Source organism: Bidens hawaiensis, unplaced genomic scaffold, assembly GCF_021521415.1.
Source record: "Bidens hawaiensis isolate Kalapana, Puna unplaced genomic scaffold, B.hawaiensis_p1.1 tig00008407_1, whole genome shotgun sequence".
Lineage (NCBI taxonomy): Eukaryota > Viridiplantae > Streptophyta > Magnoliopsida > Asterales > Asteraceae > Bidens > Bidens hawaiensis.
The window spans coordinates 532645-556002 of NW_027491597.1; the positions used below are offsets into that span (position 1 = coordinate 532645).

The 23358-nt window shown below is 34.4% G+C and overlaps 3 protein-coding genes across 4 annotated transcripts; 2 read left to right on the top strand and 1 right to left on the bottom strand.

Moving 5' to 3' along the window:
- The first annotated feature begins 3984 nt into the window (after positions 1 to 3984).
- On the top strand, positions 3985 to 6936 carry LOC143529004 (serine/threonine-protein kinase SRK2G-like). Of its 2 annotated transcripts, XM_077024894.1 has the most exons (9): positions 3986 to 4350; positions 4440 to 4514; positions 4762 to 4863; positions 5307 to 5360; positions 5454 to 5546; positions 5770 to 5862; positions 5945 to 6049; positions 6228 to 6326; positions 6431 to 6935. In XM_077024894.1, exons 1-9 carry the CDS (start codon positions 4009 to 4011, stop codon positions 6752 to 6754), a joined length of 1287 nt encoding a protein of 428 aa, XP_076881009.1. In that variant the 5' UTR covers positions 3986 to 4008; the 3' UTR covers positions 6755 to 6935. The 2 variants fall into 2 exon arrangements, with proteins under 2 accessions (XP_076881010.1, XP_076881009.1); XM_077024895.1 differs by lacking the exon at positions 5945 to 6049 and having other exon boundaries at positions 3985 to 4350; positions 6431 to 6936.
- Positions 6937 to 7013: 77 nt separating this feature from the next.
- LOC143529005 (20 kDa chaperonin, chloroplastic-like) lies at positions 7014 to 9293 on the bottom strand. The gene is made up of 6 exons (XM_077024896.1): positions 9129 to 9293; positions 8812 to 8988; positions 7997 to 8176; positions 7760 to 7915; positions 7515 to 7592; positions 7014 to 7315 (listed from the first exon to the last, which is right to left on the bottom strand). The coding sequence occupies exons 2-6, from the start codon at positions 8977 to 8979 to the stop codon at positions 7142 to 7144; spliced, it is 756 nt and encodes a 251-aa protein (XP_076881011.1). The 5' UTR covers positions 8980 to 8988; positions 9129 to 9293; the 3' UTR covers positions 7014 to 7141.
- Positions 9294 to 13591: 4298 nt separating this feature from the next.
- Positions 13592 to 18954, top strand: LOC143529006 (eukaryotic translation initiation factor 2 subunit gamma-like). The gene is made up of 9 exons (XM_077024898.1): positions 13592 to 13777; positions 13850 to 13983; positions 14102 to 14163; positions 15128 to 15240; positions 15327 to 15429; positions 16349 to 16576; positions 17069 to 17287; positions 17367 to 17627; positions 18524 to 18954. Exons 2-9 carry the CDS (start codon positions 13878 to 13880, stop codon positions 18824 to 18826), a joined length of 1395 nt encoding a protein of 464 aa, XP_076881013.1. The 5' UTR covers positions 13592 to 13777; positions 13850 to 13877; the 3' UTR covers positions 18827 to 18954.
- Positions 18955 to 23358: the final 4404 nt, after the last annotated feature.

Below are 23358 nucleotides of genomic sequence, written 5' to 3' on the forward strand. Positions count from 1 at the left end.
AAAATTAAAATTCAGGGGAAGCCTAAAATATTTTTTGAAGCTAAGAGTATCCTAATTTTAAAAACAATTTATAGTTAATGAATCAATCTGAATTTTAAAACTTGAAAATTGTTGCAAATAATAGTTGAGGTCATTTTGCAAACAATATAGAGATATATCATCTTTGAAAATTGTAGTTTTGGAAGAGAAAAAAAAGAGGACACATGATTCTTAGCCCCGCCTGATGGCTACTCTGGTCCATTCACTTGATGTTTTCAAATTGCTAAATACAATGTACATAGTGGTTTCGTAACAATTAATGCTAGAAACCTAAAATATTGCACTTCGCCGACAAAGTTGAGTGGTAACCCGGGCAACCTCTAAAACCTTAGTAGATCCGTCCCTGAAAAGAAGAATAAATATTAATAAAACTTCTTTACATGCCGTAATTTCATAACCAATTGGTGCATCTGAATAATCAACGTACATCAAGTCTTGATCACGAGTTGAAGCACGACACGAGTTCGGTTATTTGTAATAATCGTGGTTGCTATTTTTGATTTTTTTAACAAATATTTCGTGTATGTATTGTTTGACCCGTTTAGTTAAGTGGGTCAACCCGTCAAACCAGTTAAAACAGAATAAAAACTTTAAAAAAGGGGAAATATCATAAAAAAACCAACCAACTTTCTCATTTTGCTCACAAAAGTCCCTCCACTTATTTTTGCATATTAAAGTCCCTAAACTTGTTGTTTTTAAACATATTTGTGATATTAACCTGTAATATAGCCTGTTTGTTGCTGACATGGCATATAATCTATAATATATATATAAACGAAAACCAAAAAATCCTAAGTGTCGTGATGTGGTCGTCCCTCTTTTTTTGAAGTCACCAGATTTGCTTGATTTTTAAATGGAGTATTCTCATGCATTTGACCCGAATTCATGGGTATGGGTCTTACCAAACCCAGATATTCCTTAAACGAGTTATAACATATCATTAAATAAAAAATTATTCTCACCAAATTATTGATGTAAAAATCCTATAAAATGGGATATACTAAAAATTAATATCTTATTTATTTTAAAAAAGATATATATATATATATATATATATATATTATTTAAATTAAAAAACCAATTTTATAGTAAAAAAAATAAACGGGTCTCGGGTCTTATCAAACCATAAGTATATTATTAACTTTCATAAATATTATTTATAATTAAAAAAAACAATTCTATAGTAAAAAAAAATAAATGGGACTTGGGTCTTATCAAAACCATATAGCTTTTAAACCGGGTTATAACATCTCATTTATTTGTGAAACAATTTATCATCAAACCATAAATATATTATTAACTTTCATACAATACAAAAAATATAAAATCAAAAATTAAATAAACATTAGAACAAAAAATATAAAACAACCCTCGTAATACGGGGGATAAAAACTAGTTATTATATAATAATTTAAGATCCAATTACAAATTTTGTCCTTTAAAATAAGACGAATTACGGTTCGTGTCCTTTTTTTAGTTTCTTTGCAGGCGGTGTACTTTAAACTTTTTTTTCCTACAAGTTTTGTCCTTTACGCTAACTGGGTTAGAAAAAGTCAGTTAAATACCCTCACGTGAGACGCATGTGAGGGCATTTTTGTCTTTTCGCCTGTACCTGCAAATTTATAACACATTCCCCCTCATTTCTTTCTTCTTTCCCTCTCTACGCCACCATCACCACACCATCACCATATCACAACCACTCCGGCCACCATACCCCCAACCACCCCGTTGCAGATTCCATTCCATTCCCACCGCCGCCGTCAACCACCCATCTACAACCACCACCACCCGGTCAACCATCTAAACCACCCATCTAAACAACCTGGTCGAAACCCGGCCACCACCACCACCGGATCTGGCCACCTCCAACCCATCCACCACCACCGGATCCGGCCACCTCCAACCCATTTCGCCTCTACCTCCACCACCACCAAATCATTAACCCTAGATCTCAAACCCACCAAATCACCCAATTTCTCTAACTCCGGCGACAATCCAACACTGACCCACGAAACCCACACCCCCAATTTTCACCACCACCTCCGCCGCCGCCGTAAACCCACCGGATACCCTGTTGGATATCTATGAGCAGATCCGCCGCCGTAAATCCACCGTAAACCCGCCGCCGTAAACCCACGAAATCCACACCCCCAATTACCGGATAACCCGAACCCATCAAGAACAAGCTCGGATACCCTGTTGGATCTAGGGTTATACCTAACATCACTGTGGTGGATCTGAGTCATGGCCCGAGATGCAGCAGCCTTTGTCCAGAAAATCATGGTGGTGTTGGTGTGGACTGTGGAGACAGGGAGAGGAGCAGAGAGAGAGAGAGAGTATATCTTTAATATATATTATTTATTTTTTACAATAATATATCTGAACCACCTCGTTGAAAAGACCAATATACCCTCACATGCGTCTCACGTGAGGGTATTTAACTGACTTTTTCTAACCCAGTTAGCGTAAAGGACAAAACTTGTAGGAAAAAAAAGTTTAAAGTACACCGCCTGCAAGGAAACTAAAAAAAGGACACGAACCGTAATTTGGCTTTTTTTAAAGGACAAAATTTGTAATTGGGTCATAATTTAAAATAATATACAAATTATAGCTAATAGGCGCTAAAAGTAGCGTTCAAATTTTGAAGTTTGTTGAATGGTTGTTGTTATCCTTTATGGTTAGAGATATTCTCTCCATAATTCATGGTCAAACTTGTGTATATATATTGTAACTATTTTTATGTAAATAAAAGTTTTATCCTTTCAATAGCCTACAAGTCTACAACAACTAATTTATTTATTATATTTAAAATAAAATTGTTTTTAATTTCTTGATTTCCTAGCCACAATCACCATTAACATTGCATCTCTAAACCAAGACCTGTTTAATTTCTTTCATTTGAACAAACACCTGGATTAGCAATGAAACACACAATCACGTGATTGACCCAGAATGAACGTTTACATTGTCGTTATGTTCCCAATCTCACAAACGCAAACGCACCGGCGGTGGAAATAAATGAGTGAGATGCCAAACGCCTCCCTTCTACCGCCGCCAAATTAAACAGAATCGCCGCCCTCTTCAAACGAATGTTCTTTTTTTTCAACAGAACGGAGGTCAAGTGAGGAGATCGGAAACCAAGATTCGGTGGCGGTAAAGCCTTTGAAGTAATTTTGGCGACGATTACGACAAGCGGGGATAGAGTCAGCAGCGGAAGCGCGTTTGATACACGTATCTCTTTCGATCACCATAGCCGTCCTATCATCACCGGACCACCGACCACCGCCGCCCCCGCAGTGCTATCGATCGTTGTTACACACATTCCGTAGGGTTTTGAGGCCAAGGAGGAAACGAAGAAAATCAAGAAATTAAAAATAATTTTCTTTTAAATATAATAAATAAATTAGTTGTTGTAGGCTATTTGTTTATTACTTGTAATTATTATATAATAATTATATGCCATGTCAGCAACAAACAAGACTTTAATATGCATAAAAAATTGGAAAGACTTTTGTGAGTAAAATAAGAAAGTTGGTTTGTTTTTATGATATTTTCCCTAAAAACTATATATTTGATAAGATCAACCCATATTTACAAACTTCTATCACGATAAGAAAAACCTGACTTCAGGGGGGTTTACCACGGTTTTGTGGGCTTCCTCTGAAACTATGTGACGCGATGGTGGTCATTGTACGGATGTACGAGCTTCCCATATGGGGGCATGCTAGACATTGCTAATGTATACCCCTTCGTTATGTTGGTGCAAGTGCAAGTGCAACTTACTCGTATTACTTTGTCGTTGAAAAAAAAAGTACTGTAAATCTATCAACTTGACACCAAAGGTAAAATGAATATTTTATGATTTTATAAAGCCAATCCAAAGGTTAATTATTTTGAACGTTGAAGTAACAGGCAATTTTAAGTTTTAGTATTAAAAAAACCAAACACAATAATTTAACGATTGGAGTCATGGGAGTTTGTGGAAGTCCATGTGAGTTCCCATGCCGACTTCATAATATCCAAGTCTCCTTCCCACGTGTTTTAGACCCCATCTTCATTAACATAGCGTGTATATATAGTTATATACACTACACATCTCAAAATACACACACACACACATTTGAGTATATACGCAAAGTATTGGAAGAGAGGGTTGTCATAGCCCGAAAGAAGCTCATCCAAATCGTCGCCATGGACAAGTACGAGGTGGTGAAGGATCTTGGAGCGGGTAATTTCGGTGTTGCAAGGCTCATGAGACATAAAGAGACTAAAGAACTCGTTGCCATGAAGTACATCATGCGCGGTTCTAAGGTATGTGTGTGGATTTTAATATTTCGTAAGCGAATGTTTATTATTAAGTTTTGAATTTTTGGTGTTAATGTATAATAATTATGATGTAGATTGATGAAAATGTGGCAAGAGAAATTATCAACCATAGATCCCTTCGGCATCCTAATATTATTCGTTTCAAGGAGGTATGTATGGGTTTGTATGTAACGAGTGGTGATGGATCTAAGAATTTTTTAATCTTTTTTTACTGATGTTATTTATGTAAAACAAAATTTGAGCTCAATATGTTTGGAATTACTCATAAATTTAAATTCAAACCCATTCTTTTGCTGTTACATATTTAAAAGTTTAATAATATATATTTTAATTTTCCTAAATAAAGTTCATATAGTTCATTGTTGGTTAACGGTTAGTTAATGAATATGCATAAAGGTCGTTTTGACACCAACACATCTAGCAATAGTGATGGAGTATGCTGCCGGGGGAGAGCTCTTTGATCGTATTTGCACTGCAGGTCGATTTAGTGAAGATGAGGTAAGCCTTTCTTATTTCAAAGACATGATATTTTACAAGCTTAAACCGAGATATATGAAATTACTTATTTTTATAGAGAAATTTCACATATCCCTTGAAATGTGTAACATATTATGTTTCCTTGAAAGGCTGAAACATTTAATTTGAATGATATTTTACAATACTCTTAAACAATGATTTGAGAAAATATAATATTTAGCTTGTTTAGATAAGATATATGAAACTCTTCTTATAGGAGCATTTCATAAATCAAGTTCTATACTTGTAAAATGTTGTATTTTCACATTAGACAAACTTTTGCACATATGTGCTCTTTAGTGAATGATTTACAAAAAATTTTAAAGTTTAAAAGATATATACATTTTCATGTTTTATGCATGTGTCTATAGATATGTATCTATATTTGTTGGGTTATTATTTATATTCATAAACAAATTTGACAGGCAAGGTATTTCTTCCAACAACTGATCTCTGGGGTCTCCTTCTGCCATTCCATGGTACATTAAAGTTCATATATTAATGCTCGATTATTAAGTTATTAACAACATTAAAGTTTCCCTTGCTTAAGGTTTTAATCTTGTTACTTGTAGCAAATATGTCATCGAGATTTGAAGCTGGAAAATACACTTTTAGATGGGAGTCGCGCGCCTCGCCTCAAAATATGTGATTTCGGTTATTCAAAGGTATTTTCTTATTTTGTTGATTGTCATCAAATACAACTATCAAAACATGTCATGTTGTTATACAGGTCGTGTTTGACATGACATGTTTATCTAAATAGTAAATACATCGGTTACTCAAACACTAACACAAACATGTTTAATAAACGGGTTGGAACTTGCAAAACATATTTAACATGATTATACATAACTAATGCAATAACATGAATGCATATATATGTTACAGTCATCGCTCTTACATTCAAGACCGAAATCAACGGTTGGCACTCCGGCTTATATTGCTCCAGAGGTTCTTTCTCGTCGAGAATATGATGGCAAGGTACAAAATTGCCAAGTTTTATATGAATAATATTTAGTTTAGTTCTATCTGTTTAAATTTAACTTTTGTATATCTTTTGTAGTTGGCTGATGTGTGGTCATGTGGCGTAACACTATATGTTATGCTCGTGGGCGCATACCCTTTTGAAGATCCGTCTGACCCCAAAAATTTCAGAAAAACCATCACTGTAAGTGTAACATTTAATCCCACTAGTGATGACGTGTCACATTTACAGATATCATAAATAAAAACTCGGCTGCTATTTTATTTATTTAAATCACAATCCCAAATTTTAAGGGTGTTTTGACTTTTGACCCGTTATCTGAGTCGAACCACCAGTTAACAACTTGCTCTTCGTCTTGCAGCGTATTATGTCGATACAGTACAAGATCCCGGACTATGTTCACATATCCCAGGAATGCAAACAACTTCTCTCGCGCATATTTGTCGCAAATCCTTTACGGGTCAGTAACAAACAAACAAAAATAATTTTTTTGTAAAACTTAATAAAAGAAATATTAGCTTTGTGCTTATTTGTGCTTAAGTTTTATTTCATTATGATGAACAGAGGATTACAATTAAGGAAATCAAGAATCATCCATGGTTCTTGAAGAATTTACCAAAAGAGCTCAAGGAATCGAATCAAACCAACTACTATCAACGAGACAATCCGAGTTTTTCGGTACAAAGTGTGGATGATATCATGAAGATTGTAGCCGAGGCGAGAAATCCTCCACCGACGTCTAAATCTGTTGGGTATTTTGGGTGGGGAGCAGAGGAGGATGATGAAAAGGAGGAAGAAGTTGATGAAGAAGATGTAGAAGAAGAAGAGGATGAATATGAAAAGAGAGTCAAAGAGGTTCATGCTAGTGGTGAATTTAATGTTGTTTGAGCAGCTTATTGATATGTTGTATCGTATTATGAATTTTAATACTAGTTTTTATACCTTTGTATGATTATTTAAAGTGATAAACTTTGATGATTAATGAACAAGTAATAAACTATGATGATTACTGATCAAACATCAGCCTTAACCATACACTTTAGATGACTGCTAAGTTTCATTTGTTATAAGAGCTATCACTAAATATAATTCTTGACACAAAAGTAGTTATTTTATAGCAATCACCAAAACATGAACACACATTGAATTCTCGCAACCGAATCTTGCTTGCTATAGAAAACAGTTGGATAGAAGTCTCAAAGGCGCAATTACATCACTGCAAAACTATGTTAACCTTTTTTTTAAGGAGCATACATTATAACAAAAGCCTAGTAACTATGAAAGAACAGCCATGACATCCGAAGCCGGAAGTGTAATGTACTCTGAACCATCAACCCCCTTAAATTCGTTCCCTGCATATTTTGAGTAAAGAACAATGTTTCCTGGAGATACTGGCAATCCTACTCTGTTTCCTTCTTCATTCAGCGGCCCCGGCCCAACTGCAATCACCTGTGATTCCAAAGCCCACAAACATCCAATAAGCACATTCAAGAGAATTGGTTGTGGCAACTTATTAAGTTATGCATGTTAAAGTTAAGAGTTTTTTTTCAACCCGTATGTGATAAAACACTGCACAACCCAAATGATGCAACTATTACATGTATATACCATCTATGATGCAACTATATGTAGAGGTTGTTTGACTAACCGTGCCAATAGAGGGTTTCTCTTTGGTTGCTTGTGTTAGCAATAAGCCACCAGCAGTTGTTTCCTCAGCTTCCTCAACCTTTCATTCAATGTCAAAATAAGCGAAAATAAGCAAAGTTTTGTCACTTGATGAGAAAGTCAATCAAAATTTTATTGAAATCAAACAAAATAAGATAAGTAATTATCTTGCATCATAATCCACAATCAAAAAGGCATATACACATCAAACCAGTGAACAAGGTCAACCTTGATAAGAACTCGATCATTAAGAGGCTTCAAATCCTTAACATCATCCATTTCAAGGATACCAACAATGTCATCCTCCTTCAATATGAGGTGGCTTGCTCCATTGAAGTCTACCTCAGTCCCAGCATACTTAGAATATACAACTGGAGTGCCAGTCTACAATAATACGCGTATCAGTCAATAAATTCACATCCGAAGTAACTATGTGTAAAGTTTCAAAATCGGTCAAATAATTACCTTCACGCCAATCTCCACCTTTTTATCTCCAATTGTTTTACCTTCTCCAACAGCAACAACCTCGCCCCCTTGAGGCTTTGTCTGTGCAGTTGATGGCAGAAGGATACCACCGACAGATTTCTCCTCTGCCGCCTTGATTTTGACCAGTACCCTATCCCCCAACGGTTTCAATGTAGTGTACTGCAGAATCAAATAACAATTCAAAACACATTCATGCATGAATAAGAATGAACATAAAAAAAACAACAGTAATTCAACCATTTATACATCCTTAAAGCTTGAACATGCTGCAGTAGCACAGTTAGGGGTGTTCACCGGTTCAGTTATCATAAATTCATAACATTCGGTTTTGATTTTTATTCGATAACTTGACAAAGCAAATAATAGAATTCTTTACCGAACAGAATTAGAATTCGAATACGGTTTCTGTTTCGGTTATCAGCTTATTTGATTCAGTTAATTTGGTCTTTACTTATATTCAGTTGTAACAGAAAACTTACCGAACAGAATAACAGGAATGTTAAACCAAACAGAATATGAATTCAGTTACAATTTCGGTTAAAAACCGAACTGATAAATATTACCGGAATGTTAACCAAATTAAGTAAAGTAAATTCTAAAAGTATAGTCAATAACCGATAACCAAATAACTGAATTAGAATTGAATTCAATAATTCAATTAGGTTTTCAGCTTAATCTGTTTGCAACATAATAACAAGCACCACTAACACAGTTAATTAAATTAACTTAACTCTAATAAATGTATAAGCAAATATATTGCAGAAGAATAAAACAAAATGAATGCAAAAGTCAACCTTTGGAGCAACGGTGGTGGCAGCTTTGACGACCAGAGCACGAGTTGACCGGAGAGTGAGGCTTCTGAACGGTGAAGAAACCATAACCGATGAAGGTTTAGAAGTTGAAGATCTTAGACCTTCAAAGGACGGAAGAATACATGTGGATGTCAATTGAGCAGCAGCCATATCCTACACCTGTATATATATATATATATATATATATACACACAAAACCACAAATTAGCAAAGGTTAAGTGGATAATGGATTCAACTGGATATGAAATGAAGAATAATAATGTTGATTTTGAAAGTGGATTGAGATTGAATTCGCATACCTTGATGAAGAGATGATAATTGGAAAGGATAACGAAACCCTAGTGATGATGGTGATAAATTGGAGTGGAGTGGGTGGGGTGTTAGTTTAAAACTATGGGAAGATGTTTCCAGAAGGTTTTGTCTTAAAACGGCCTCGTTTTGATGATAACACTTTCTATTTCTTTCTCAAATCTTCCAAAATAGCAATGATGATAATAATCGAATTTGTAACGGATGCTAACTCCCTTCGGGAGGTCGTCATAACGCCCGAGGTTTCGACGCAGGGAGGACCCGAGAATCAGGTGCTTCGTTATCACAAATTACTCTATAAATAGCAATAGAGGATTAGAATGTTATTACCATTAAACAAAGTGAATCTCAGTTTTATAAAGCACTATTTATCTTAAAACGATAGCATCTGTTATGTCTTGGAGGTTTGACGGTACGACCAACCGTTATATCATCAAATTTGATGACCGAAGAAGGATTATGGTCAAGACTTCAAAGGGCATACTTGTTTGCCTGAACCCATTCAGAGACAAATCTTGGCACTTGGTGTGCCGATGGCCAACAACTGTAAACAGATCGTAGAAGTTGTACACCGTCTGGAGAAAAAACTACATCCACCACAACTAGGGCTGTAAACGAACCGAACGAACGCGAACAAGGCCTTGTTTGTGTTCGTTCGTTAAGGAAATAATGTGTTCACGAACGGTTCACGAACACTTACTGAACAAGATTTTATGTTCGTGTTCGTTCATTAAGGAAATTAACATGTTCACGAACGGTTCACGAACATAAACGAACACAAATAAAATCGGCATATCCTAGAGATTAAAACCGATGTATCATCAGTGTAAATAATGAAAACATGTAAACGAATTGAACGAACACAAACAAGGGCATGTTCGTCTTTGTTCATTTAACTTTAGACGAACACGAACACTTAATCGAACAAATATTTATGTTCATGTTCGTTTATTTAAAAATGGACATTTGTGTTTGTTTGTTTAAAATCTAAACGAATATAACTGGACAAAGATAAATGAACATATATGAACACAAACAAACTTAAAAAACATAAATGAAAAACACTTAAATGAAGAAAAATTAACAAATATAAAACTTTTAGTAGATGACTCATCCAAACAATATTTAATTATTTTTTATTAATACATAAACAAACATAAATAAACAGACAGAAACAGACATAAATAAACGAACATAAACGAACGTTCATGAACATAAATGAACGAACGGAACATGTGTTCATGTTCGTTCGTTTAATTAAACGAACACAAACTTTTTGTTCATGTTCGTTAGTTTATTAAATAAACGAACTTCCCGCCGAACAATTCACCGAACGCTCGGTTCATTTACAGGCCTAACCACAACCACCGAAAGCAACTGAATGGAATTTTGATTAAAAGTCCATAAAGATTTACATTTTATGGGACAATGAAGTCGAAGAACCGTTCGATCTAAGTGAAGTCATAAATTCTGAAGATGTTCGTTTTCTCCAAGAACTTTGCCAAGTTAGATGTAGTAACAGTTACAGAACTTGTGAGATTATTGGTTTAGAGACTATGTTACAAGGTCGTTTAAACTGTCTTTTGGAGGATGGCTACACGGTTGAAGATGTAGTTCCAGTTAATTATGAGGAGGATAATTCTGGTAAAGATGGTTACTTCTCTGATGTCATTCCTAATGCTGAAGACTGGTTCCTAGATTAAACTAGATTCGTTTTTTGCAATCGTTTTTTGCAACTGCTATTATGTTTATGCTAAAGTCTATGTTTATGCTAAAGTCTATTAGACTAGATTAGTTTTTTGCAAGGTTGTTTTTCAAGCCAGGCAAGGTTTGTTTCCTAGCAAACTCCTGGCTAAACCAAACTGAAGAAACCAAGTACTTTGGAAGATCTAGCAAGTTTTATTATAAAACAGTGGTCCCAGCAAGCTTGAAGAATGTTGATAAGGAAATATCTTAAGGACTTATTTTAGCAAGGTTCAACTCCAGCAAGCTACAATGCTACCAGCTAGGGGTGAGCAAATTAACCGTCATAACCGTAAACCGAACCATAACCGACATACCGAACCGATTTTAACCGATAACTGATATAGCCGATGGGTCGGTTTAATGTATTTTTGAAAACCGCCAAATATGGGTCGGTTTTGGTTAATGTTAATTCCAAACCCGCCATAACTGAACCACCCCATTTATGTAACTTTTACACTTATTGTCGTTACACCTATTAAGATTTAGGCCAATAATAATAATATTGGTGATATTGGTTACCATATTCATTCTTATGGTTCATAATTGTTGATCTAAATTTCCGTTTCAATTATTTAATATGTCAATTAGATATGTATATTCCATAAATTGCATTACAAAAAAAGGAAATATATTTGAATTTCACAATACAATTAGCGGGTATTCAGTGTTCGCAATCATACGAAAGGATTGTTTATTTTAATCACGGTTAACCGACTCTATATAACCGTTAAAACCGATTACCAGAAAATGCCATGACGGATCGGTTATGGTTATGGTTTTCTATTAACTACTGTATCAGTTATGCTTATGGGTTCGGCCAAAAACCGCCCCAAACCGACCCATGCACACCGCTACTACCAGCACAGTCTATAGTGTTATCATCACACTTTGGTTTGTTCAATAAGTTATTAATTAACAGATAGTTTAAGGGATTTCTGAAGAACAAGTTTGCTTGTAGGACCATATCGAGCAAAGTTTGCTATGGTCAAGAAGATTGAAGTCTGCTATGTGAATATTTTCTAGGAAAATGACTTGTCTTGTTTGAGTTCGCTAACTTATCGACGCCAAAGAAAACTTTGTTTTCAGCAAGATCGGGTTTGCCATTCAAAAGGGGGTGACAGCGCAACTTGTTGCCCTCTACCCACCTCTCTGTTGTAATTGGATCCTTTTTATTTAGAGTAAACTACGGTTTTCGTCCCTGTGGTTTGTCCAAATATGTGGTTTTAATCAAATAGTTTCAAATATGCGATTTTCGTCCATGTGGTTTTATTTCACTTGCAATTAAACCCGACCCCGTTAACCCCGTTAAGTCTAGTCGTTAAATTCATTAGCGTGCCCCTCACGTGAGGGCAGTTTTGTCCTTTTTTTCTCCCCAAATAAACCACAACCCTAATTCGCAAGCCCCCTCGCGTGAGGGGTTGAGGTGTATTTAGGGAAAAAAAAGGACAAAACTATCCCTCACGTGAGGGCACGCTAATAGGTTTAACGATCAGACTTAACGAGGTTGGTGAGGTTGGGTTTAATTGCAAGTGAACAAGGACGAAAATCCCAAATTCGAAAGTATTGGACTAAAACCATAGATTTAGACAAACCCCAGTGACAATAACCGCAATTTATTCTTTTATTTAATATATGAAAAGTTTAAACAAAAAAATAATAAAAAAAATAATCATGTCATGTCAAACACAAAATGTTTTGCTCTACTCATCCCATTTAATGTGAGCATATACCACTATCAAATATGTTTACATTGAAATTCGAAATTGACCAAACTATCCAAACAAGCTATATCAGTCTGATTATAAATAATATGGTTTGAAAAACAGGGTTTTGTTGTTTGATTTACGGTTTGAGACAAAATAAGTAAACTGAACCTAAAAAACTTGTAATTCTCATCAACTAAATTTATCAAAACTTTACAACGAAAAATAGGTTCATTTTTGTTGTTTTACTTAACAAAACAAATAGAAAATTTATAACATTCAATCAATTCAAAAGACTTCAATCCTTGGTTTTTCACTTCTTGATCACAAATGACATTTTCAAACTATAGATGTATACACTAGTTAGCAAAGGCTGAATCTATTAAAGTAGGGATGAATACATTCGATACCAGTATCAAAATTTTGCGATTTTCAGAATTGGGATTTTTGGTTACGGTACAATACCGATCTCATCCATACATTAAAAACTTGAACCAATTTTAATTCATTACCACTTTCTAAAAAATTATTACTCATTAGCATATTTAATTTGACCAGACTTGTCTTTATTAAATCTAGTTAGACCCGAACCTGTTTTGTTTCATTACCAACTCACCCATCAGTTTAACCATCATACGTATGCATTTCATAATTGAGTTAAATAATATATATAAAAGGGCCTTGTAGAAAGAACAAAAATGATTGAATATTATAAATAAAGCGGGGCAACGAGATTCTCTAATTCGAGGAGTGACAACTTCCAATAAAGTTTTCTAGAGGAAAATCAAAGTCAAAGTGTCAAACTCTAAACTCTAAAGCCAGTTTGAGTTAAAAACCACATAATTTAGTTAGATTAATGCAACGAGACTCTTTGATTATAGCCTACAGGAGTACGTTAAAAATAAAAAAAGAAAGAACAAAAATGTAACCACCCGAATGAACTCTTTCGGGCCGGATTATTAAACCCACCCGGAACGTGGCGGCCAAGTCACAATATTGTCATACGCTCACTACTTTCCACAGAACCCTCAAACCCTAGCTATAGCTAAACTCAATATTATTATTATTATTATTATTATTATTATTATTATCCACCAACACCACCACTGCTACTGCCACCACCACCGCCGCCGGCGTCAAAGGATCACAGAATCTCTATAAGCGATTCGGTGCATCCTCACTGAACAAAGGTTAATTTCACTTCAATTTCAATCCATGTAAAATCAGATTCACGATTTGATTAATTCTGTTCGTAATTGCAGGTTGCGTGATATCGAATAGTGTTTCAATATGGCGCGAAAAGGTTTAATGGAGCAGGATTTGAAGAAGCTGGATGTGGCAACACTGCATCCTCTTTCTCCTGAGGTCATTTCTCGCCAGGCTACGATTAATATTGGTATATTAATGTGTTTGTTTAATATGTGTGTATATATATATATATGTATTAATGGACTGTCTTTTGTAATTGTGAATGTTAAATTGTGAGTGAAAATATATTTATATATGGTAAACAGGGACTATTGGTCATGTGGCTCATGGAAAGTCAACAGTTGTGAAAGCAATATCTGGTGTGCAGGTATATAATAGACTTGGAGTCATGCATTTGTTTTATATTGCAAATAAGAAATCACAGAAAGTTTTAACATTAGAAAACTAAGCTGAAACTGATCATTGTTGAAGTAGTAAGTAGGAAGTAGTAACAGATTATAGTTTTGTTGCTATTCTTGAGTGCGTGTGGTATGATTTAAAGTATAATTATTCTTTGTATATTATATGTTAACATCTGTGTATTGTTGTTTGCCAATTGCCATGCTTTGTGTTGACACCATGTGTGTGAACCACACAATAACTGCAAGTTATAAAAAGCTTGCATGAGCAATTGAATGATGTTTTCAACACCATGGTTATAACGAGGCCAATGAATCTGTTTTTTTTTTTTTTTAAATTTACGGATTATCGTAATTATTTGAAAGCGCGTGATATTTAATTTCAGTGTATAGCTTTTTTTCTTCATTATGCTTAACTAGCATTTGGAAGTGTGTTTGTTATTAGTTAATGTATCATTATCTTTCCTTTACTAAGAAGCCCAGATGTCTTTATCACTAATACTTGGTTACAAATACATTTAAGTTTTCATAGCAACAATAACTTAGAAGATTTTATATTTGTTCTCACAAGTTTTTTTTTTCACCTTATAAAGTTACATTTGGCTACATTCTAGTGATTATTTATGCATGTTTTAAGTATGTGTCTTAAGTAACCACTAGAAGGTAATTGAAGGAGACTTTATAAGGTAAATAGAAGGATCGTGTTGAAGATGAGTATTCAATGAAAGTTTTTGTTATTATGGTATGGGAACTGTGATGTATTTGTAATCAAAGTATTAGTTAGAAATAAAGTTCTCATTTATGTTTTTGTATCAATCAGTCATTAATACCCCGTCCTGTGTGGAGTGCGACATAGTTCTGCCTCCATACTCTTTTAACTTTTATACATATTTTGTTGACTTTTTTAATAACATGGTCATCATTCATTTCCAGACTGTTCGTTTTAAAAACGAACTGGAACGTAACATTACCATTAAGCTTGGGTATGCTAATGCAAAGATATACAAATGTGAAGATGAAAGGTGCCCTCGACCCATGTGCTACAAGTAAGAATGCAATTAAGACAATATTATTGTATCTTACCATTATCATCACCTAGCATGTTATTAAAGATTTGTTTGAATTTTCACAGGGCCTATGGAAGTGGGAAAGAAGATAGCCCTCCTTGTGATGTGCCTGGATTTGAGAACAGCAAGATGAAATTGGTTAGGCATGTATCTTTTGTTGACTGCCCGGTAAGTATATAACAGGCTCTGAATTTTTTCTTAAAAGTTGCATTAATGTGATTAGATTTGTATTTGGTTACAAAACATTCACAACTCTGTTTTGCTATACTTTAGAAATTGTTAGCGACTACCTTTTAGACTTTTGAATCATATCCCTTGAGACATAAATAGGCTTGTAAATGAACACAAACGAATCATGCTAGTGTTCGTTCGTTTAAGTTTAACTGAGCAAACGATCGAACAGGAACAATTAAACGAACATGGTTTTTTTTGTTTGTGTTTGCTTGTTAAGGAAGTTAATGTGCTCTTATGTTCATTCGTGTTTGTTTGTTAGCAGTATAAACGAACGCTTTGTGAACGTAAACGAACGTACATAGCTGAAATTAGATGAACTAACGTAACAGATAGTTATTAAAGTTAAACTAAATGGCAATGGTTCTAAAAGTTTTATTCAGTCCATATACGAACGTAAACGGACAAATTTAAATAAACGTAAACAAACGAACATAAATTAATTTAAATGAATGAACAAGACATGTGTTTAACTAAATGAACATAAAGATTGTTTGTGTTTGGTTGTTTATGATAAATGAAGTTTTCGCTAAACGGTTCACTAAACTTCTAGTTTGTTTCAGGCCTAATAAAAGCAGTGGTAACAGTTTCTGTCTTTCTGATATATGCTGCAACCAGTTTTACAAATTGAAGTATAAGTCCATAGGAATATAGATTATATAACATTAAAACTCATGCTAACATGTATGCAAGAAAAATTTATCAGGCTATTAGTGTATTTAAAACATCATCATGGCTGCATTCCCAGTGAACCCTTTTGCAGAACATATAGTTTACAACATGTCTCACTTTGTAGTTAAAACATCATCATGGCTGCATTTGAAATTTCATCTATTTTCTTTTATTTTTTTTACAGGGACATGATATTCTCATGGCTACTATGCTTAATGGAGCTGCAATCATGGATGGAGCATTACTTCTCATAGCTGCAAATGAAAGTTGTCCTCAACCTCAGACTTCTGAGCACTTGGCCGCTGTTGAAATTATGAGGCTTCAACATATTATAATTCTTCAAAATAAAGTTGATCTTATTCAGGAAAATGTAGCCATTAATCAACATGAGGCCATTCAGAAATTCATTCAGGTTATCTGCCATGATTTTCTTCTCTACCTTTTGTTGATTTCCATGAATTGGTAACAATTTTGGTTCATTTTCTCTTGTGGGTTGATTTGGGTATGTTGTATCAGGTTAAACTAGTTTAGAAAGTATTATTAGCTTAAACGTGTCAAATGGGTAGTATTTTGCTCTAAGTGTTTTTTAATTTCATCAAGCATCCTAATACTTTTGCTTTGAAAAGAATCTTGTTGTAAAAGTTTAGAAGCTTGGACAAAAACCAGTAGGCTGAACCGAACGAAAACATACGGGGCGTGTTTGTATTTGAACAAACGATCAGACACGAACACTTAAACAAATAACATACCCTTGTTTGTTTAGTTCATTGAGAAAATGAACGTGCTCTTATTTGTGTTCGTTAATGTTTGTCGGTTAAAAGTATAAATGGAAACAAATGTACATAACTGAACAAGGTGAATGAACATAACCGAGCGAACATTAATTATTACTTTATGATATCAGGGAACGGTTGCTGACGGTGCACCAGTGATTCCGGTGTCGGCTCAGCTTAGATATAATATTGATGTGGTTTGCGAATACATAATTAAACGAATTCCCATTCCTGAGAGAAACTTCATATCACCTCCAAATATGATAGTAATCCGTTCGTTTGATGTTAACAAACCTGGATCCGAGGTTGATGAGATTAGAGGTGGTGTTGCTGGTGGAAGTATCCTCAAGGTCTGTTCTTTCTTTACTTATTTAGTACTAATATTGGTATTATTCTTTACTTCTTTTGTACTAATATTCTTTTATACAGGGTGTGTTGAAGGTAAACCAGAATATTGAAGTGCGACCTGGGATTGTTGTTAAAGATGAGAGTGGCAACATTAAGTGCACCCCTATTTACTCTAGAATAGTGTCACTGTATGCAGAGCAGAATGAGCTTCAGTATGCTGTACCTGGGGGTCTTATTGGTGTTGGAACAACAATGGACCCTATGTTGACTCGTGCTGACCGGTTGGTGGGTCAGGTTCTTGGGGAAGTCGGGTCTCTTCCTGATGTTTATGTTGAACTCGAGGTAACCTTTCATAACATGTGGGCAATTGGTCATACAATTTTTTTTTCTTTTTGTGGGGTTGATATCTAAAGGTGCCGTTTTAAAATTTCAACACGATTACTAAGAAATGAGCTAAATATGGAATGGGCTAAATATGTTCGATGGGCAGAGTCTAGGAGGTGACCTGTAGTATATCTAACCTGGGTCCCAATTTTGATCAATTTTCTTATGAATTTATTAACTTATGTTAATTTGTTAGTATCAAGCAGGTCAAGTTAAAATTTTAGCTATAAAGGGAATGGGTCAAATGGGTTGTAAGCTACCCCTTGTTTGCACACAACCTAAAATCATTTTTATTTAAAATTTTAATTATTTTGTTTTCGTAATGGTAATTAATTATTTCAAGAAATGGACCTAAAGGGTTTTCTTGGTCAACTCATTCATCTTGCTACTTCTTGTATAACCTTGTAAGGTAGGTCACTTTATTAGAAATATGATTACGTGTACAATAGTATCCCCCCCCCCCCCCCAAACAATAATTAGATATGTAGACGAGCCATCATTTAAAATCCATAAAGGTAACCTCCCATTTTAGTCAACAAATAATGCTTATAAATAACACCAAGATGGGATTAAAGAGTTCAAATTTTAAAAATCACTTAAAAGATGAATAAAAGTTGTTGAATTTAAACGAGCCAAATGTGCGAGCCAAAGAGCCAAGCTTACCTTGGCTTGTTTAAAAACAAGTCAATTACTCATTTTCAAGCAAGCATCGAGTATTTTGAACAGCCTTGTTTGCAATGATATTTAGTGCATTGATTATTTGTGAAACTGGGAAAAAAATGTTGACGGGTCAACCCTACTCTTTTGACCCGGAAAAAAAAATGACCCATGCTATTTGGGCTCCAATTTGTCAGGTGAACTTTTTTCTTTTGCGTCGGCTGCTGGGTGTGAAGACAAAAGGAACAGAAAAACAAGGGAAGGTATCAAAGCTGTCAAAGGCAGAAATACTGATGCTCAACATTGGATCTATGTCTACTGGGGCCCGTGTTTTGGCTGTTAAGAACGATTTAGCAAAATTGCAGCTGACATCACCCGTGTGTACTAGCAAAGGTGAGAAGATTGCTCTGAGCAGGAGAGTCGAGAAGCATTGGCGGTTGATTGGTTGGGGACAGATTCAAGCAGGTCTAACTCTTGAAATCCCACCTTGCCCTATTTAGACACACATTTGGATTCCAGTTTTGTCCATCACTTCTTCCTTGATTCTTATTTCTTGTTTTTGGTTTACTTTACACTATTTGAACCTGTTTTAAACAAATACTTTGCATGTTTGAAGAAATGATCATAAGACTTGTACCTTTCACCTTTAGTTGTTTTTATAATTTTATGATGAGAATTAGACTTGACGATTTTTTTTACTTATGTGTGATGAATTGATTTAAGTTGTATTATAGGCTTGTAAGTTAGAAAGTTTAACAACTTAGTCTTGGGTATGTATTTGTACAACCGATTAGAAATTTATCACGAGTGGGAAACATTGCTATATGCTTAAATAGCCAAACATACCTGCAACAAGGTTGTATGAATACATACGGCAACAAAGTTGTTAAATAGTACATTGTGTTAGTAATTGAGTGGTATGATGTGAGGGGGTCACGCGTTAAGTAGATTTTACTATACTATGTGTTTAAATGTGACTAAAACACCAAACCAATCTCATGGATAGGAACCTGGTTTCAAAGTGCAACATTTGCCACAAAACTAATAAAGTATACATTGATTTCAAATTGGAGATAAAAACCTTTTATGCGTGAACAAAGTTACAAAGCCCTCGAAAATTAAATAAAAACCCATCCTAACTCCAAAATCAAAGAAACACACTTTAAAATCAGATGGCAATACAATATCTTCTTTTAAAGTTCTCCGTCTGTTCTTTTGGAAGCAGAATAGACATAAAATAAAATCACGTGAGATTCTAAAATAAAATACCCCAATTACTGGACATGTCCATTACTTGTTAACATCTAGATGGATTCCCACGTTATACATTAAATACATAAGATACTATTCCCACATTATACATTAAATACATATAAGATACTATAAATGTGGGATACAAAGAAACTATTCCTCAACACTTTTCACATATAGCCGTTTTTTATTGAAAATCATGCATGATACTTTCTCTGTGTTGTTGTCAAATAATGCCCACCGGAGAAATGAATGGATGATTTAAATTGAAGAATAATATATATGTTACTTTCCTATGGTATATGTAATATATTCAAATATGAAAAGGTGAAAATGATGTTATGCATTCAAACTTATATGCAAAACCCATGTTCTTTTTTATTCTTTTTAATAAAATAAAGAAAAATTACAAATTTTGTTCTTTTGAATTATCCAAATTATGGAATGGGTCCTTTTAAAAAATGTCTTTCACTCTTTATCCTTTATTTGCATGTTTGGCTCGGTTTTAGTCCTTTACACTAACGGATGTTAAGTTTTTCAGTTAAGTCATCTCATGTGTAATGAAATGAGGGTATTTTAGTCTTTTACTTTTAAAAGGGCTATTTGTGTAATTAAGTTAAAGATTTTACCCTCCAACTCAAGTGAGTTGATCTTTTATGTCTTGTTCTTAAGTTTTTTAACCAAGGAAATAAAAAGAAATGAGAGGGAAGGATAAGAAAGGGAAGAGAACAAATTTTTTTTAATTAGGTGTGCTCTTGAGTTTGAAGGAAATTAGAGAAAAGGAAATTATAACTATGTTATCCTTAGTAATCATCCTATTTTAAGGAGGATAACTTATTGGAAAAAACATCAAATTAATTCCTCCTAACTCCTCCTACTTCTTTCCTTTCCATCCTAAAAGAACATTTTTTAACTATCCTTAGTTTTCCTTTCCTTTTCTTTCCCTCGTTTGAAAAAAACTCAAGAAGATGAGAATAAGGTAGACAAACACCAAAATTCCTTACTATGGCAGAAACCCCAATTAAAATTAGGGTTTTTCTGTAATCGTTCTTGAAGCTAAATTGAACAAATCGGAGATGGTGGTTGAGTTAGGTGGTTCAGGTCGAAACATTGGTTCGTATTGGCCGGTGTCTATGCATATGACCGGAGAAGATGATCTCAAGTTGTCGTCGGTATTATACGGATGGCGGTGTGTGTATGCAATTGTGTTTATATATTGGAAGTTTATTGGCGATGATGGAAATCGGAGGAGCAAAACAGGGTTGTGATTTGAACGGAGTTTCAATGGTGGCGGCTAGGCCTGTCAATTTTCACCCGAACCCGAGAACCGAACCCGACCCGAATAGACCCGACCCAAAGACACATCCAAACCGCATAACCCGAACCCGAGATACCACGTAACCCGAACCCGATTGCAATAGTTTGGTCGGTTTTTGGATAGGATTTCCTCAATTCGGGTTAACCCGATTAACCCTGAAAGTAGTGATTTGAAATGCCGAAATTTTCTAGGTATGAATCTTTACCTTTTATACATTTATACCTACAATATAATTCAAAGAGAATAATAATATATGTCTGTTTCTTTATCAATCAACTTCAAAGTTCCAATAAAAAAGTTTGCAAAAGGTACTCTCTATCAATATTAAATTGAAATTAGTTGATTTTATATGAATGAATACCATTTATCTAAAAATCAACTTAATAGTATGGTTATTTCTTGTTGAATTGAATTGAATCAATTAAAATAAGAGCTTTTGTGCTGGGTATACTATTCAATTAAAATCAATTGAAACAAGAGTTTCGAAAATAAGAGCTTTTGTGCTCTTAATATTTCTTATTGTTCGATATAATTATTGTTAAATGCTATGTTCATACACGAGGTGTTAATAATACTATTTCAGTGGGATTGCCCACTATGATGATGAAAAAAACTCACCTTTTTTGTAAATCATTTCAGGCCTTTTACAACCTTCAGTTAACCCGAAACCCGAATCAAACCGACCCGATCTAACCCGACCTAATAAACCCGAAAACAGTAAAACCCGAAACTAGAATGGTTTGGTTTTCGGGTTATATTTCCGCTCATAAAAAACCCGAAAAACCCGAAACCCGACAAAAAAACCCGAAGAACACCCCTAGTGGTGGCCCGCAGATGAAGAAAATGGGAGGTGGGGAGTTGACGAGAGGAGGAAGAAGAGTGGGAATTGAGAAAGGTTATCTTGTGGTCCACTTTCCAAAATTTACATAAACGATCCTTATAAAGTAATATGAAAAATTACAACTTTTGATTATTTTACACAAGTAACCCTTCAAGTGGTGAAAGGATTAAAATGTCCTCATGGGCGGTGCATATGGGGTTAGTTAATGAAAAAATTTAACATCCGTTAGTGTAAAGGACTAAAATCGAGCCAAACATGCAAATAAAGGATAAAGAGTGAAAGTCATTTTTTAAAAGGACCTATTTCATAATTTAGATAATTCAAAAGGATAAAATTTGTAATTTTTTCTAAAATAAATTTTAAAAAGGACAACTTAACTTCCATATTTCTTTGATGATTCTAGTTCTTTTATTCTTCATATTTTCCTATTTTTATCCATAAGTACCTTTCACACATTTTAAATCAGTAACTCAACACAATTACTTTTGGTCTTTTTGATTAATTGTGTCCAAATATGAGAGTTTCACATGTTTAATAAGTTTTAATTGGGTGTTAATTAACGAGGCAACTTCACTTGAACTCCACCAACCTGGTGGTAACCGTCATTGTACCTAGATTTCATGTTTGACGTTCGCTGCTCAGATACTTTATAGTTTATACCTCTCCCCCAGGGGCGGACCCACATAGTGTGGATCGGGGTCCCGGGACACCAATGTTTTTTACAAATTTATTAGAAGCGGTATATTAAATTTTTTGAGGACCCGATAAGATTTAATACTTGGAACCCATACTATTAATGTTGATGTGGTCTGGTGGAAAGTCCCTTGTTTTATCTTTGAAATGTCATGGGTTCAAGTCTTACAAGTCTCAGTTTTTGGTTTTTTGTGTTAATTTTTAGTGTTAATCAACCATTTGATTGCTAATGTTGCAATGATAACTTTGGAAACATTCAAACACCTCTAAAATACATATCATTGTTTTCAACTTTATGCATGGTTTTCTTTAGAAACATTCAAACATTTTAAAATATCAGTTTTATTTTTCACTAGTTTAAGTTAATGGTTTTCAACACATGCTTATGAAAGGGTGGATCTAGGTTCTATCTCAAAAATGATTAAGAAAGGGAAAACAAAGTGTTTATGTGTCAACCCGACCCATTTTGACCCGTTCAGGTAGTGATGATTGAAAAGAAAGTTTTATTATGATATTGTTTTTTATTATGTTCTTCGCCTCGACCCGACCTGAACAACGACCGACCCGAAAAATTTGAACACCGAAAATATGGGACCCCATTGGCAAAAAATCCTGGGTCCGTCACTGCTCTCCCCGTCATATGCAAATTGAATTCATTTCAGGGTTTGTTTTGTAAAATGTAAATTGGTATGTTTTCTTTATCATGGTAAATATATTATATATCATGGGTTAATTTAGTTTCCTATAATAAGTTGTATTGTTTTCAAAGTTATGGTTTTAACATAAATAAATAGTTGGCTAGGGTTTATTGTTTTAGTGTGTCATGAATTTTTTTTCTTTGTAAGTTTGTTTAATTATATATAAAGAGTTGCAAATGTTAGTTTGTTTGATATGCTAAACATCGTCTATTTTTTTAACGGTAAGTCGGA